This window comes from Gobio gobio (assembly GCF_949357685.1).
Source record: "Gobio gobio genome assembly, chromosome: 16".
NCBI lineage: Eukaryota > Metazoa > Chordata > Actinopteri > Cypriniformes > Gobionidae > Gobio > Gobio gobio.
In genome coordinates, this window is record NC_137109.1 from 10,554,621 (window position 1) to 10,566,820 (window position 12,200).

At 39.3% G+C, this 12,200-nt stretch overlaps 2 protein-coding genes across 4 annotated transcripts in view; both read right to left on the bottom strand.

Moving 5' to 3' along the window:
• LOC307140223 (protocadherin gamma-A11-like) overlaps nucleotides 1–12,200 on the bottom strand; it is a gene marked incomplete at its 5' end in the record, with an annotated part of 277,967 nt that overhangs the window by 257,972 nt on the left and 7,795 nt on the right. The window contains one exon of one of the 3 annotated variants that reach the window (XM_079839540.1): nucleotides 9,760–12,135. The exons of the other annotated variants lie outside the window; for them this stretch is intronic. Coding sequence (XP_079695666.1) covers nucleotides 9,760–12,135 — 2,376 coding nt within the window. Of the gene's footprint in view, nucleotides 1–9,759; nucleotides 12,136–12,200 lie in introns of those variants that run through there. 3 annotated transcript variants of the gene reach the window in all.
• LOC307139486 (protocadherin beta-15-like) lies at nucleotides 1,068–5,052 on the bottom strand (the record flags this gene model as incomplete). Its single annotated transcript, XM_079838485.1, has 2 exons — nucleotides 1,068–1,121; nucleotides 2,677–5,052. 2 exons carry the CDS (start codon nucleotides 5,050–5,052, stop codon nucleotides 1,068–1,070), a joined length of 2,430 nt encoding a protein of 809 aa, XP_079694611.1.

The window sequence follows — 12,200 nt, forward strand, 5'->3', positions numbered from 1 at the left end:
TAAATGGTATCTGCAAGGATTTCAAGTCAGGATTTAAACCGTAGCGTAGTACTGAGACTGCACTCATTAGAGTTACAAATGATTTACTTTTATTATCAGACTGTGGTTGTATCTCTCTATTAGTGTTACTGGATCTTAGAGCTGCATTTGATACTATTGACCACAACATTCTTTTGAATAGACTAGAAAATTATTTTGGCATTAGTGGAAAAGTATTGGTATGGTTCAAATCATACTTATCTGACCGTTATCAGTTTGTAGCAGTAAATGAAGAGATATACCAATCACAAGTTCAGTATGGAGTACCGCAAGGCTCAGTACTAGGACCGTTGTTTTTCACCCTGTACATGCTACCCTTGGGAGATATCATTAGGAAACATGGCGTTAGTTTTCACTGTCATGCTGATGATACTCAGCTCTATATGTATTTGCGCCTTGACGAAACTTAATAGTTCATAAAATGAACGTAATGCATAGCTGATATAAAAAATTGGATGACTAGTAATTTCCTGCAAATTAATCCTAAAAAAAAAAAAAAAAAAAAAACTGAGATTCCAATTATTGGACCAAAAACCTCTGCATGTAGTAACCTAGAATACTGTCTAACACTTGATGAATGCTCTGTCAAGTCCTTGTTGTCCATTAGGAACCTGGGTGTGTTCTTTAATACCAAGTTTCTAGAATCTGTAAAACCGCATTATTCCATCTTGAAAATATATCTAAATTACGACATATGCTCTCAATGCAAAATGCAGAACAGTTAGTTCATGTGTTCATGACCTCAAGGCTAGATGCACTACTGGGTGGTTGCCCTGCTCGGTTAATAACCAAACCCCAGCAGGTCCAAAACGCTGCAGCTAGAGTTCTTACTAAAATACATCTCTTTAACCTTGCATACACATAGAACATTATACATTTCTATTATTCAAATCAGTTAAATTATTGTTAGGCTGCATTAACTAGGTCAGCCGGAACCGGGAACATTTCCTATAACACCTGATATACTCGTTACATCATAAGAAGAATGGCATCTATGCTAATATTAGTCACTCTGTTTATGCTGAGGTTTATTGTAGTCTGCCGGATCCAGGCCGTATCCAGATCAGATGAAGGACCTGCGCCTAGATACGACCACAATGCGACCACAAGTGTCATCATTGATCGTGTCAACTATACTCTCCCCTGTGAAGGCCTCCTTCCCTTTTTTTCCCTCTGTACAGATAAAAACTAAATCATCAAAGTGATTCCCGTTCAGGTGGATCCGCCGAAATGACTAAAAACGCTGTTTTATGCATCCAACAGACAAGTCATTTGGAAAAAATAGGCGGCTGCGCACATACGCATTCAAATGCACTTGCCTATAGACTAAACGCGTAATGCTTAAGTGCATGCCACCACCATTCTCACAGATTCATGTTTTTTTTTGTTTTTTTTAAGTATAGTTTAGTTTACAGGAAGATGATAACAGTATCGTTTGAAAACTATTTCAAAATCTATTTCAAAGTTTGCTTTCTCAAGCAACCAAACACTGTTTCCATGCAAATTAACAGCCAGAACGCATCAAAAGTGTTCTATTTTAGTTGAAAATAGTGCCGTGTAAGTGAACTCAAAGTAAATAACTAAATTATTTTTTTACAACGGAAATTAATCAATCAAAAACCTACTTTAGCTGGACAATAACTTTTTTCTAGAGCTGCTGTACAGCCAAATAAATCTCTCTTCCATTATTTTCCAATTATCACTGTAAAGCTTCTTTGAGAACAATCTTTAGTGTAAAAAGTGCTATATGAATGAAAGTGAATAACCAAATATAAACATCATCAATGATCCACATTGCGTGGGATCACATGACATGCCTTTATCCTGGGTCACATAATAATCTCTGTAATTGAATACAGTATATAACTACTGATAGGATATTCCAGGGGTGACAAACTCTGTCACTGGAGCACAAAAAAAGTGTAAACCTACAATTGTTACGATAAGGAGCTATGTCTACCTGATCTTACTCTTAAATTTAGATGTATTGGTCTAGCCTTATATATTTAGGTTGATTTAGTAATGTTTAATAAACATTTGATTTAAATAAAATCAATTTAGCACATTTTTAGTTTACCATTTTTTCAGTGAGGGCCAAAGCCCGGCAGAGTTTAGCTTCAACATTACCTGATCCAGCTAATAAAGTCCTTCAGGCATTTATGAAAACGAAGGTATGTGCGTTGAAGCAGGGTTGGAACTAAAGTCTGCATGACAGTGGCACTCAAGGAACTGAGTTTGACAACCCTGGGCGATTAAAAAAAGAAATGTGCCTCGAGAAGATAAGCAAAGAAAAGATTCAGCAGTAATTTACACAATTTGGCCATTATTCCCTAAGATCCCAAACAAAAGTCAAAAACCTGCTTGTGTGATTGATCAAAATTGCGTGCACACAATGGACTATTGTGGGTGATGTATTAGAATACTTGCATAAACAGAACCAAGCAGGTGCAAAACATGTTTAAATGTAACTTTTTAGACTTCAAATTGACCCTCAAAAATGTTCATGTCTACAAAAAGCACTTGAATAAGTCAAGCAATATTTTCAACATGAGATCATTTTGACAATGAAACTGTAAACCCAAAACCCCCGATTTTTTATTTTATTTTTTTGTAAAAGAAAGGCTTTGTTAGTCCTACCTGAAACGAGTCGCTCATTTCCGCATCGAGTCCTTCAAGATCATCCACAGCGGACTGAGTCTTTTTAACAGTCAGGTCAGCAGTCAGTGTGCCCTCATTATAAGATCTGACGAACTTGAAGTCACTAGTGCGCGAGCCCGTGGTCAGGTATGCGTCATAATTGTAAGTGCTGCGGAGAGTTCCCGCGCCCTCCACCTCTGCGTAATTTGGAGGGAGATACGCGCTGGGAATGGCTACAGCTCCATCAAACAACAGTCTGGGCTTTCTCCTGCGACAAAACCTCACGGCCAGGATGATGATGATGAAGGTCAGGAAGAAAGTGGAAACGGACACCAGCGCGATGATCAAATAAAACGTCAGTTTGGAGCTGCTCTCGTCATGAGACATGTCTTTCAGTTCTGGAACTTCAGCCAAGTTATCTGATATGAGTAAATACAACGCGCACGAGGCCGAGAGAGAGGGCTGTCCGTTATCTCTCACGGACACAATAAGGTTCTGTTTCATGCTGTCAGATTCAGAAATGTCCCGCTGCGTCCTGATCTCCCCGCTGTGGACACCGATAGTGAAAAGTCCCGGATCAGTCGCTTTAATAATGTGATACGAGAGCCACGCGTTCTGTCCAGAATCCGCGTCCACGGCGATCACCTTGGAGAGCAGGGAGCCCGCCTGCGCAGCTTTGGGGACCATCTCGGTCATGAAGGAGTTTCCTTCCGGAGAGGGGTATAATATCTGAGGGGAGTTGTCATTCTCATCCGATATGAAGACACTCACGTTCACGTTACTGCTCAGAGGAGGAGAGCCGTTGTCTCTGGCTAACACGAGCACTTTGAAACTTTTCATCTGTTCGTAATCAAACGATCTCACGGCATGAATGACCCCGGTGTCTCCGTTAATGGATAAAAAGGAGGACACCGGTGCGCCATTGACATCAGAGGACAACAGAGAATAAACTACAGTGCCATTCTGTCGCCAGTCCGGGTCTGTAGCTGATACTGAACAAATAGAGGAGCCCGGTTTGTTATTTTCTTGCACATGAGCTCTGTAATTCTGCTCCTCAAATACAGGTGGATTATCATTCACGTCAGCGACAGTCAAGTGAATATTCTTAGTGGAAGATAAAGGCGGAGAGCCCTCATCAGTAGCAGTGATTGTAATATTATAATCAGAGAGCAGCTCGCGGTCTAATTCACCTGTGGTCACCAGAGAATAGTAATTTTTGATCGAAGGAACGAGTTTAAATGGGACGTTCTGCTGAATGGAGCAGCGCACCTGTCCGTTATTCTCAGAGTCTCTGTCCTGCACATTAATGATGCCAACCTCTGTACCGGGTAACGCGTTCTCTGGAACGGGTATGTTAAGAGAATGAATTACTATTATAGGGGCGTTATCATTGACATCAATAACATCTATTATTACTGTGCAATGACTGGCTAACCCTTGACCATCCTTAGCTTGAATTGGCAGTTCAATTGAACTCTCCTCCTCATAATCAATGAGTCCCTTTAGTTTAATCTCTCCAGAAATCGCATCAAGGAAAAATAATTGCCGGGTAATTTCGGATAAATGACTAAATGCATACGTCACTTCTCCATTTTGTCCCTCGTCAGCATCAGTAGCGCTCACTGTCACCACTACAGTATCTACAGGAGAATTTTCAGGCAGACTGACTTTATAGACGGCCTGACTAAAGACTGGAGCATTATCATTAGCATCCAGCACAGTGACGTGTATGGCTACAGTACCTGATCTCGGTGGAGTCCCGCCGTCTACCGCAGTGAGAATTAAAGTCACCTCTTTCTGCTGCTCACGATCCAACTCTTTATTAAGAACTAGCTCGCCATATTTTCTTCCATTTTCCCTGGTTCGTACATTAAGAATAAATTGTTCATTGTTTTGAAGTGTATATGACTGCACTGAATTCAGACCAATATCCGCATCATGGGCCTCATCTAATAAATAACGAGATCCTTTGACCGCTGATTCCTGTATTTCAAATTCAATAACACTTTCTGTGAACTGTGGTGAATTATCATTTATATCTTCAATACTGAGAATGAAGCGATGCAGTTCTAGAGGACTTTCAAGAACAAGCTGGTGATTTATAACGCATGAAGCTTTCTTCACACAAATACTCTCCCTGTCGATCCTCTCCGCTACGGTCAGTTCTCCAGTATTCAGATTAATATCACAGTATCGTTTTCTGTTACCTTCAGTACCAATGCGAGCCTTACGAGATGACAGTCTGTTCACGTCGAGCCCGAGATCCTTTGCTATATTTCCAATCACAGATCCGCGTTTCATCTCCTCCGGGAAAGAATAGCTCACGTCTCCATAAGCGGCGCGCGCCATCAGCACGAAGAACAAAAGGCCAAACATCTCGAAACGATGAGCGTTTAAAATGCTTCAGATATTAAGCGGGAATTAAATCGAGCAATACAATTAACATGTAAAAGAAAACAAATATAAAACTCAATGTAGAATAATAGCCACAGTATTAGCAGTAACCAGTCTCCGTCGATGATTTTCTGTAACGAGACGAGTTTGAAGCCCTGTGTATGACATCAGAATCAGGGTGGAGAGATGTGTACTGAACACACACTTTTTTTGCAGGTGAACAGCGACACTGTGAGTTAAAAGAAGAAACTGCAACATATCTCTAATAGAGTTGTGTGTCTGTTACATGGTTAAAACTATTTAACCAAACAAGACCTGGCATCAACATTCCATGACGAATAGAAGATAAACATGACCACAATATTTAAGTTTATTCGAGGAAACTGAAAAATGAAGAATTCTAACAGAGTTCAGTCCATCAAAATGCTTCAGTAATTATGGATTCATGGCACGAGGGGCATAAAGGAGGATCTTCACCCGTCACCAGAAACATATGAGTTACGTAAGGACAAAAAAAACAAACAAACATCAACACTAATTGACAGTTCAGCACCATGGACAGCAAAGGGAAACCCTTTTTTATGCCGTTTCTAACCAAATTACTTCGCAAATAAGCGAAATTGCTTTTATAATCCAGATTCACATAATAAAGACAAGGATGAGAAAAACACTAAACAACTTTAAAAAGGCCCATTTCGTCAGAATAAATAATAACAAACTGCAGAATTCGTGTATAGAGACATGTCACACAAAAAGTTGAAATGAGCTTAAAATAAAGATAAGCTAAAATAACGAGACATATCAGATTCCTTTAAAAAAAAATCCAACAACTTTAAACACTTTGAATCTAAAATATTAGCCGAGACAACATGCTGTATTTAAATGTATTGCCATATAGGCTTCACAAGCTATTTCATGGCAGATAGAGGTAGTAATCAGACAATTTGTGAACAGCTAAAAGGGTCACTCAATTCAACCCTGTCTGTTTTTTTAAAGGGTTTCTTTCTGAAGAAAGGAACAAAAAAATAATACATGTGAAATAGCATCCATGACATAAAATTGCTCATTCATAAGCAGAAAAATCTAAATCTAAATTATAAAAACAGCAATGAAGCTACTTTAAAATTAACTTCAAAATCTTTAAGAGCCTGTTGTTAGTGAAAGCAGTCTAATAACATATATACTTATTTAATGTAAGCACAGAACATATACTTTTTAAAGAAAAACTTTGTTCGTTCTACTTGAAAAGAATCTCTCATGTTCGCATCAAGTCCCTCAAAATCACAAGAAATCAAATTTAGCCATATCAAAAACAATCCACGTGTAAAAGACAACTAAAATTTCAGAAAAAAGTTCATGCATAGACTCTTACAGAGCTGACATTACAGGTCAAAACATGAATATAACACTTTTGTTGCAAATGAAATCAAAAGGCCTGGCACAACCAAACATTCTCTGAGGATGTGTAAAAAGAACCATCTCAATTTCTATAACATCTCGTAAAACATATGATCTAAAACCTCAACAGCAACAGACACTGCTTGTACAGCACCATGGACAGTACAAAGAAATATGCCATTCCTAACAAATCTTAAAAATAAGAAAATAAGAAAATAATTTAAATCCTTAATACAATTATTTTACATAACAGACAACGATAGGAATGCAAAACCGTAAATAAACTGAAATCTGAATCTGAAAGAGATGCTGCCAGAGGTCATAGAACCTCTTCTTAAAATCATTAATTCATCTTTGTCATTAGGATACGTACCGAAAACTTTTAAGCTGGCTATTATATATATATATATATATATATATATATATATATATATATATATATATATATATATATATATATATATATATATATATATATATATATATATATATATATATATATGTAAATTGATCCTACAGAATTAGTCAATTACAGGCCGATCTCAAATCTACCCTTTCAGTCAAAGATACTAGAAAAGGTAGTGTTTTCACAACTATGTACCTTTTTCGAAAGAAATGGTATCTGCAAGGATTTCCAGTCAGGATTTAGACCGTAGCGTAGTACTGAGACTGCACTCATTAGAGTTACAAATGATTTACTTTTATTATCAGACTGTGGTTGTATCTCTCTATTAGTGTTACTGGATCTTAGAGCTGCATTTGATACTATTGACCACAACATTCTTTTGAATAGACTAGAAAATTATGTTGGCAGTAGTGGAAAAGCATTGGTATGGTTCAAATCATACTTATCTGACCGTTATCAGTTTGTAGCAGTAAATGAAGAGATATACCAATCACAAGTTCAGTATGGAGTACCGCAAGGCTCAGTACTAGGACCGTTGTTTTTCACCCTGTACATGCTACCCTTGGGAGATATCATTAGGAAACATGGCGTTAGTTTTCACTGTCATGCTGATGATACTCAGCTCTATATGTTTTTGCGCCTTGACGAAACTTAATAGTTCATAAAATGAACGTAATGCATAGCTGATATAAAAAATTGGATGACTAGTAATTTCCTGCAAATTAATTCTGAAAAAAACAAAACAAAAAAAAAACTGAGATTCCAATTATTGGACCAAAAACCTCTGCATGTAGTAACCTAGAATACTGTCTAACACTTGATGAATGCTCTGTCAAGTCCTTGTTGTCCATTAGGAACCTGGGTGTGTTCTTTAATACCAAGTTTCTAGAATCTGTAAAACCGCATTATTCCATCTTGAAAATATATCTAAATTACGACATATGCTCTCAATGCAAAATGCAGAACAGTTAGTTCATGTGTTCATGACCTCAAGGCTAGATGCACTACTGGGTGGTTGCCCCGCTCGGTTAATAACCAAAACCCAATAGGTCCAAAACGCTGCAGCTAGAGTTCTTGAGTTCTTACTAAAATACATCTCTTTAACCTTGCATACACATAGAACATTATACATTTCTATTATTCAAATCAGTTAAATTATTGTTAGGCTGCATTAACTAGGTCAGCCGGAACCGGGAACATTTCCTATAACACCTGATATACTCGTTACATCATAAGAAGAATGGCATCTATGCTAATATTAGTCACTCTGTTTATTCCGAGGTTTACTGTAGTCTGCCGGATCCAGGCCGTATCCAGATCAGATGAAGGACCTGCGCCTAGATACGACCACAATGCGACCACAAGTGTCATCATTGATCGTGTCAATTATACTCTCCCCTGTGAAGGCCTCCTTCCCTTTTTTTCCCTCTGTACAGATAAAAACTAAATCATCAAAATGATTCCCGTTCAAGTGGATCCGCCGAAATGACTAAAAACGCTGTTTTATGCATCCAACAGACAAGTCATTTGGAAAAACTAGGCGGCTGCGCACATACGCATTCAAATGCACTTGCCTATAGACTAAACGCGTAATGCTTACGTGCATGCCACCACCATTCTCACAGATTCATGTTTTTTTTTTTAGTATAGTTTAGTTTACAGGAAGATGATAACAGTATCGTTTGAAAACTATTTCAAAATCTATTTCAAAGTTTGCTTTCTCAAGCAACCAAACACTGTTTCCATGCAAATTAACAGCCAGAACGCATCAAAAGTGTTCTATTTTAGTTGAAAATAGTGCCGTGTAAGTGAACTCAAAGTAAATAACTAAATTATTTTTTTACAACGGAAATTAATCAATCAAAAACCTACTTTAGCTGGACAATAACTTTTTTCTAGAGCTGCTGTACAGCCAAATAAATCTCTCTTCCATTATTTTCCAATTATCACTGTAAAGCTTCTTTGAGAACAATCTTTAGTGTAAAAAGTGCTATATGAATGAAAGTGAATAACCAAATATAAACATCATCAATGATCCACATTGCGTGGGATCACATGACATGCCTTTATCCTGGGTCACATAATAATCTCTGTAATTGAATACAGTATATAACTACTGATAGGATATTCCAGGGGTGACAAACTCTGTCACTGGAGCACAAAAAAAGTGTAAACCTACAATTGTTACGATAAGGAGCTATGTCTACCTGATCTTACTCTTAAATTTAGATGTATTGGTCTAGCCTTATATATTTAGGTTGATTTAGTAATGTTTAATAAACATTTTATTTAAATAAAATCAATTTAGCACATTTTTAGTTTACCATTTTTTCAGTGAGGGCCAAATCCCGGCAGAGTTTAGCTTCAACATTACCTGATCCAGCTAATAAAGTCCTTCAGGCATTTATGAAAACGAAGGTATGTGCGTTGAAGCAGGGTTGGAACTAAAGTCTGCATGACAGTGGCACTCAAGGAACTGTGTTTGACAACCCTGGGCAATTAAAAAAAGAAATGTGCCTCGAGAAGATAAGCAAAGAAAAGATTCAGCAGTAATTTACACAATTTGGCCATTATTCCCTAAGATCCCAAACAAAAGTCAAAAACCTGCTTGTGCGATTGATCAAAATTGCGCGCACACAATGGACTATTGTGGGTGATGTATTAGAATACTTGCATAAACAGGACCATGCAGGTGCAAAACATGTTTAAATGTAACTTTTTAGACTTCAAATTGACCCTCAAAAATGTTCATGTCTACAAAAAGCACTTGAATAAGTCAAGCAATATTTTCAACATGAGATCCTTTTGACAATGAAACTGTAAACCCAAAACCCCCAATTTTTTATTTTATTTTTTTTGTAAAAGAAAGGCTTTGTTAGTCCTACCTGAAACGAGTCGCTCATTTCCGCATCGAGTCCTTCAAGATCATCCACAGCGGACTGAGTCTTTTTCAGAGTCAGGTCAGCAGTCAGTGTGCCCTCATTATAAGATCTGACAAACTTGAAGTCACTAGTGCGCGAGCCCGTGGTCAGGTATGCGTCATAATTGTAAGTGCTGCGGAGAGTTCCCGCGCCCTCCACCTCTGCGTAATTTGGAGGGAGATACGCGCTGGGAATGGCTACAGCTCCATCAAACAACAGTCTGGGCTTTCTCCTGCGACAAAACCTCACGGCCAGGATGATGATGATGAAGGTCAGGAAGAAAGTGGAAACGGACACCAGCGCGATGATCAAATAAAACGTCAGTTTGGAGCTGCTCTCGTCATGAGACATGTCTTTCAGTTCTGGAACTTCAGCCAAGTTATCTGATATGAGCAAATACAACGCGCACGTGGCCGAGAGAGAGGGCTGTCCGTTATCTCTCACGGACACAATAAGGTTCTGTTTCATGCTGTCAGATTCAGAAATGTCCCGCTGCGTCCTGATCTCCCCGCTGTGGACACCGATAGTGAAAAGTCCCGGATCAGTCGCTTTAATAATGTGATACGAGAGCCACGCGTTCTGTCCAGAATCCGCGTCCACGGCGATCACCTTGGAGACCAGGGAGCCCGCCTGCGCAGCTTTGGGGACCATCTCGGTCATGAAGGAGTTTCCTTCCGGAGAGGGGTATAATATCTGAGGGGAGTTGTCATTCTCATCCGATATGAAGACACTCACGGTCACGTTACTGCTCAGAGGAGGAGAGCCGTTGTCTCTGGCTAACACGAGCACTTTGAAACTTTTCATCTGTTCGTAATCAAACGATCTCACGGCATGAATGACCCCGGTGTCTCCGTTAATGGATAAAAAGGAGGACACCGGTGCGCCATTGACATCAGAGGACAACAGAGAATAAACTACAGTGCCATTCTGTCTCCAGTCCGGGTCTGTGGCTGATACTGAACAAATAGAGGAGCCCGGTTTGTTATTTTCTTGCACGTGAGCTCTGTAATTCTGCTCCTCAAATACAGGTGGATTATCATTCACGTCAGCGACAGTCAAGTGAATATTCTTAGTGGAAGATAAAGGCGGAGAGCCCTCATCAGTAGCAGTGATTGTAATATTATAATCAGAGAGCAGCTCGCGGTCTAATTCACCTGTGGTCACCAGAGAATAGTAATTTTTGATTGAAGGAACGAGTTTAAATGGGACGTTCTGCTGAATGGAGCAGCGCACCTGTCCGTTATTCTCAGAGTCTCTGTCCTGCACATTAATGATGCCAACCTCTGTACCGGGTAACGCGTTCTCAGGAACGGGACTATTCAAAGACTTGATTACTATAATGGGGGCATTGTCATTAACATCTGTAATTTCTATAATTACTTTAGTGTCCGAGGAAAGACCAGAGCCATCCTTCCCCTCAATGAGCATTTCATATTTTACCTCCTCTTCAAAATCAATTGGGCCTTTAACTTTAATCTCTCCGCTATTTTCATTAAGATCAAACAATTCTTTCGCAGTGCCCGAAATACGACTGAACTCATACGTCACTTCTCCATTTTGTCCATCGTCAGCATCAGTAGCGCTCACTGTCACCACTACAGTATCTACAGGAGAATTTTCAGGCAGACTGACTTTATAGACGGCCTGACTAAAGACTGGAGCATTATCATTAGCATCCAGCACAGTGACGTGTATGGCTACAGTACCTGATCTCGGTGGAGTCCCGCCGTCTACCGCAGTGAGAATTAAAGTCACCTCTTTCTGCTGCTCGCGATCCAACTCTTTGTCTAACACTAACTCAATATTTCTGCCACCATCCCCCTTTGTACGTACAGATAAAAGAAAGTTGTAATTTTTTTCAATCGAATAGCTTTGTACTCCGTTCTTTCCTATGTCCCCGTCATGAGCCTCATTCACGCGAAACCGAGCGCCTTTATCAGCATTCTCACTTATCTCAAACTTTATTGTGTCTTTAGGAAATGTTGGCGTGTTGTCGTTAATATCTTGTATTTGTATTGTGACACGGTGGATCTCTAACGGGTGTTCTAGAACTAATTCGAAATCAAGAGCACAGGAAATTCTTTCATTACACAGTCCTTCTCTGTCGATCCTCTCCGCTACGGTCAGTTCTCCAGTGTTCAGATTAATATCACAGTATCGTTTTCTGTTACCTTCAGTATCAATGCGAGCCTTACGAGATGACAGTCTGTTCACATCGAGCCCGAGATCCTTTGCTATATTTCCAATCACAGATCCGCGTTTCATCTCCTCCGGGAAAGAATAGCTCACGTCTCCATAAGCGGTGCGCGCCATCAGCACGAAGAACAAAAGGACAAACATCTCGAAATGATGAACCTTTGAAATGCCTTCGAATTTAATTCCAGGAACACAACAATATACGTGCA